Source organism: Olea europaea, unplaced genomic scaffold, assembly GCF_002742605.1.
Source record: "Olea europaea var. sylvestris unplaced genomic scaffold, O_europaea_v1 scaffold867, whole genome shotgun sequence".
NCBI classification, from domain to species: domain Eukaryota; kingdom Viridiplantae; phylum Streptophyta; class Magnoliopsida; order Lamiales; family Oleaceae; genus Olea; species Olea europaea.
In genome coordinates, this window is record NW_019267123.1 from 243,251 (window position 1) to 248,486 (window position 5,236).

The 5,236-nt window shown below is 37.7% G+C and overlaps 1 protein-coding gene across 2 annotated transcripts; it reads left to right on the forward strand.

Annotated features, from left to right (window-relative positions):
- The first annotated feature begins 363 nt into the window (after positions 1-363).
- On the forward strand, positions 364-5,230 carry LOC111391983 (scarecrow-like protein 3). 2 transcript variants are annotated; one of them, XM_023017271.1, is made up of 2 exons: positions 364-790; positions 3,788-5,230. In XM_023017271.1, the coding sequence occupies exon 2, from the start codon at positions 4,427-4,429 to the stop codon at positions 4,862-4,864; it is 438 nt and encodes a 145-aa protein (XP_022873039.1). In that variant the 5' UTR covers positions 364-790; positions 3,788-4,426; the 3' UTR covers positions 4,865-5,230. The 2 variants fall into 2 exon arrangements, with proteins under 2 accessions (XP_022873039.1, XP_022873042.1); XM_023017274.1 differs by lacking the exon at positions 3,788-5,230 and adding an exon at positions 953-2,149.
- The last annotated feature ends 6 nt before the right edge of the window (positions 5,231-5,236 follow it).

The window sequence follows — 5,236 nt, forward strand, 5'->3', positions numbered from 1 at the left end:
GTTTCAATGATTTTAGTAACCAAAGATTCAAGATTTTCTATTTGCTCTTCTATAGGTAGAGAGAAAAAATGGATATAGAGCAAAAATAAAAATTTGTATTATTGTAACAAATAGGGAGATGCGGAAAAGATGACTCCCTGCCTTGATCAACCGTGGAAGCTTTTATTTGAGGAGGTGCTATTGGACTCAGTGAATATCGCCTATTCTTGTGTTTATCGACGGTGGTGATAATTTGTAAAATACATATACTTGTCATAAGTACAATAAATCATAAAAAATATATGAATTTGTCTTACTATTATTAATATTATAAAGTGAATTTTTTTATAGTTGAAATAAACTCAATTGAATTTTGAAATAGAATCAGTTTTCCTCTTGACATGAAAGACCGCCACTGCGAACAAGTTTTGGGAGTTGCATTTCGAGCTCATATCGTTCATGCGTCTTAACTTTATTCGGGAAGAAAAAGGGAAAAGTAGCACTGCTTCTCACAAATTTCATATTCCTTGACATGTAAAACGACACCAAATCGGTTACGACAAATGCTAACCCCTCACGCATGGTAGACAACACAACGTAGTTTTGTTGAAAATTCTTTAGCAACTGACAATTCCCGTTTCTCAGCCTTAAAATTGCACCAAACCACTCTCTCTCTCTCTCTCTGTAAACATAAATCCATAAAAAAACCAGACTGTTTTGAGGAGACGGTGAGGATTTTTCTTTGGACTCTACGTGGGTTTTTGATGAATTGAAAAGGCAAGAAAGGAATTTAGAAATTTCGACTTGTTTGGTAAGTTCTTTCTACTGTTTTTCTTTACTCTGTTTTATGTTTTGGTTAATTTTTGCACTATTTGGATTGAAATTCTTTGGTCTTATGAATTCTGTGCATTTTGAGGATATTTTTTCGAGGCATTTAAATAACAAATTATAGATCTTTTGTTGTTAATTCTAGAATTAATTGTACGCACCGATGTTACAAGAAGATGACCGTCATCTGTAACCTTGTCACCTCTTCAAATGTTTCCGATGATGTCTCTTTCACCTGGTTTTATGCCACCACATTCATGGCTTAAGGAACTTAAACCTGAGGAGAGGGGTCAATATTTAATCCATTTGTTGGTCACTTGTGCAAATCATGTGGTTACAGGCAACCTCGAAAAGGCAATCATAGCCCTTGATCAACTTTCCAATCTTGCAACTCCTGATGGTGATACTATGCAGCGTATCTCTTCGTATTTCTCCGGGGCTCTTGCTGATAGGATCCTTAGAACTTGGCTTGGTATTTACAAAGCCTCCCATTCGACCAGGATTTGGATTGTTGCAGAAGAGATTCTTGTGAGGAAAATGTATTTCGAGTTTTTGCCGTTTATGAAGGTGGCTTTTGTGATCACTAACCAAGCTATTATTGAAGCCATGGAAGGAGAGAAAATGGTGTTATTGATTTAAATGCGACAGAACCTGCACAATGGCGTGCACTCATTCAAGATTTGAGTGCTCGGCCTGAAGGTCCTCCTCACTTGAGAATAACAGGAATCCATCAGCAAAAAGAGGTTTTGGAACAAAGGGCTCGTGTATTGACTGAAGAAGCAGAAAAGCTGGATATTCTGTTTCAGTTTAATCCCATTATTAGCAAATTAGAAAATCTGGATGGGGAAAACTTGCGTGTCGGGGAGGCTCTAGCAATTAGTTCCATCAGGTAGTTGCATTCTTTCTTGGCGTGCGATAATGACATAAAGAAAAAGTCCCCATGGACGCCAATGAGTGCATTTGGAGTTCATTTGCAAAGGGTGGCACAAATAAACCTAAATACTTTAGGGGAATTGCTTGAAAAAGATATGGTTAGGGTTTGTAGTCCAAGACAAGACTCGGCTTCTTGTTCACCACTATCTACAACAGCATCAGCAAATATTGATAACTTTCTTAGTACTTTATGAAGTTTGAACCCGAAGGTCATGGTGGTGACTGAACAAGATTCTGACCATAACAGGAAGAGCCTAATGGAAAGGATATCCTAGTCTTTGTACTTTTATGCTGCCTTGTTTGATTGTATGGAGTCGGCTTTGCCAAGAGCATCTTTGGAGAGATTGAAGATGGAGAACATGTTATTAGGCGAGGAGATTAAGAATATTATTGCATGTGAGGTGATAAATGTGTTTTTGTACACTTATTTAGATCACAAATATGACTTAATAACGAGCAAAATAATTGAATTGTGACTTAATCTCGTTACAATTGTGAATTGTAGGGAACACCAATGAATATGGTGAAATTCAGGAGAAAAGACTCGAAAAAGGACTAAAATGATGCAATGTGAAAGTTTAGGGACCAATGTGCAATTATCCAAAAGTTGACCCGATAAACAAATCAAGAAATTGTTTAATCCAAATGCAAATCGATGATATCTTGGGATGATGGAATGGAAATAACGACAAAAAAAATGTCAAAAAGTGAAAGATTCAAGTAGAGGTATCAAAGTGGAGAAAATGAAAGTGAGAATCTACCATGCGGCCGCATGGTAGATCTCCCTTGTGGTCGCACACATGAGGGCGGGAAATTTTTTACGCAGCACGCCATAACTATGTGGCCGCACAGATTAAAACCATGTGGTCACATGGTAGTTTTCCGAAGCAAAAATGTTACTTTCCTTGTACGATTGAAACTCTTTTGATAACAAAATTTTCACGTGATATAAATACCAAAAGACGTCCAGAACGAGGGGAGACCATTTTTACAAGTTTTTGAGAGATTTTGAAGGAGAAACGAAGAGAGAACAAGAGGAAAACATTGCGCCAAGTGAAGATTCGATTGAAACTTGATTCGGGTGATGACGTTTGTTCAACTATTTTTGTATTTTCTTCTTTTTAGCTTGCTAGGCTAGATTTTTCATTGCTAGGAGATCGATGAACCTTGAAATACTATGTTTAATTTTTGATTTTGATATTCGACATATTTAAACGCATGTTCCGAAATTGAATAATTTATTACGTTTTTATTTCCATATTATTATTGTGCACGTAATTATATGATTTTGGTGGCCTGTTTTATGCATTCGAAAGAAGGAAAATAAGTTCGACATAATATAAATCATCATAGGGTCCTATAGAGGATAAAAATATACCTCTATGCCTTGTGTGAATTGTTGGATATTCATGAAATCATAATGCATTCTGGTATGTTAGTATTCGTCATAAAGATATAGTTGAATCATATATTGGGGTAGGTTTGACATTGCTTGAGAGAGAATGCTAAATTAAAGTAGGAATATTAATTCATCTTTTGTGGAACTGTGTGTTAAATTTACAAGATTAAAAAGTGAACGGGTATTGCTTGGGGATTCGTGATCCTAGTGCGTTAGTACACTCATTAATTTCATAAATTATAGTAGATTGCGTCCAAATCATTTTGCATTTAATATAATTCTCTCATCCATAATTGTATCATAGTTTATATCTTCTTTATTTAAATCACAATACATCAATTTTACTTTCATATTTCGGTTAAGGTCATAATAGGTTGATTTGAGCTAATTCAATCCTTGTGAGATCGATACTTGGACTCATAGTCCATTTTACTACTTGTTAACGAACCGTACACTTGCAGTGAATTTTAAATCGAAACAAATAATTTCGTGAACAAGTTTTTGGCGTCGTTGCCGGGGATTGAAATTTAGTTTAATTTTATCTATTGTGACACTAATTCAAACTTATCTAGATTAGTAGCAGTTAGCTTACTAGGTTTAGTTTATTGTTTACTTTAATTTAATTTTGTGTTAATTTTGCTATCTCAGGGCTTGTATGCAAAGAGCACCTGATCAAGACTTGGTTCCCATAAATTCAGAGATCAAACGCACATTTCATCACAGGCAAAGAGAAGCAAGAGCGGCACAATAGATGACTAACGAGCAAAATCGACCTGTAATTCAACTCAACGAAGGTGCGGGGGTCGAAGATGAAGGGAATGTGGTACTTGGGGACTTCATGGCACCGTTGGAGGTCCAAAGTCAATCTAGCATAGTGTATCCTCCATTTGGGTAACCGAACTTCCAGTTGAAAACAAATGTGATTCAACTATTTCAGAATGGGCATCAATACCATGGGATGGCTAGTGAGAATCCACATACACACATATCCCGATTTCTGGACATGTGCCAAAACTTTAGGTACCGGGGGTATCTCAGACGATGCTATAAGACTGCGATTGTTTCCACACACTTTGCGGTATGAAGCACTTAAATGGCTGGATTCACTTCCCGTCGCAAGCATCACCACTTGGAACGAGCTAGCACACAAATTTTGTATCAAGTTCTTCTCGCCAACTAAGGTAGCAAAAATGCAGCATGACATCTCTATATTCAACCAAGGCGAATCCGAATCATTTGAAGAGGCACGTAATCGTTTCAAAAATATGTTAAGGAAATGTCCTCAGCATGGTTTTGATAAGAAGACACGAATCCGATTTTTCTATACTGGGGTTACTTCCATCCTTCAAGAGCATGGTAGATTCATCATCCGACGGGTCTATCTCCACAAGAACAATTGACGGAGCCTGGGAACTATTTGAGAGAATGGCTACAACTTCAGCCATGTGGTCTACAGATCGAGTGGTTCAGAAAAGAACGCCGGGGGTTTATGAAGTAGATACTTACTCAGCATTATCCACGAAGATAGACTCTTTGTTCCATAAGGTGGAGAGCATTTCACAGACCGCCACTGTAAAACAAGAGAAGAAGATAAGCTGTGAAGAATGTGGAGCAGACCACAATACTGTCAACTATCCAATTCGCACACAAGGGGTCGAACATGCAAATTTTGTGCAATGGGGTCGACGCCAACAGAACAACTCACATTCGGAAACCTTCAATTAGGGCTGGAGAAAACACCCAGACTTCTCATGGAGCAACCAGAATCAAAACTGACCACAAGGTCAATATCAGCAGCAAGATAAAAAGCCACCATTAGAAGAGATGTTTGAGAAATTCATGGCAACGACTAATCAGTAGATGGAAGTCAACAACCAGTTTATGCGAAAGACAGACGCAACTCTTCAAGACCAAAGTGCAGCAATCAAAAATTTGGAGACTCGAATGGGACAGACGACAATCTCCATGACAAGAAGAGCACCAGGAAACCTACCCAACAACACTGATATCAACCCTAAGGAGCACGCAAAGGCTATAACAACCAGAAGTAGAATACAACTATCGGAGATACATGTAAAAAGACCGGTAACCAGCAAG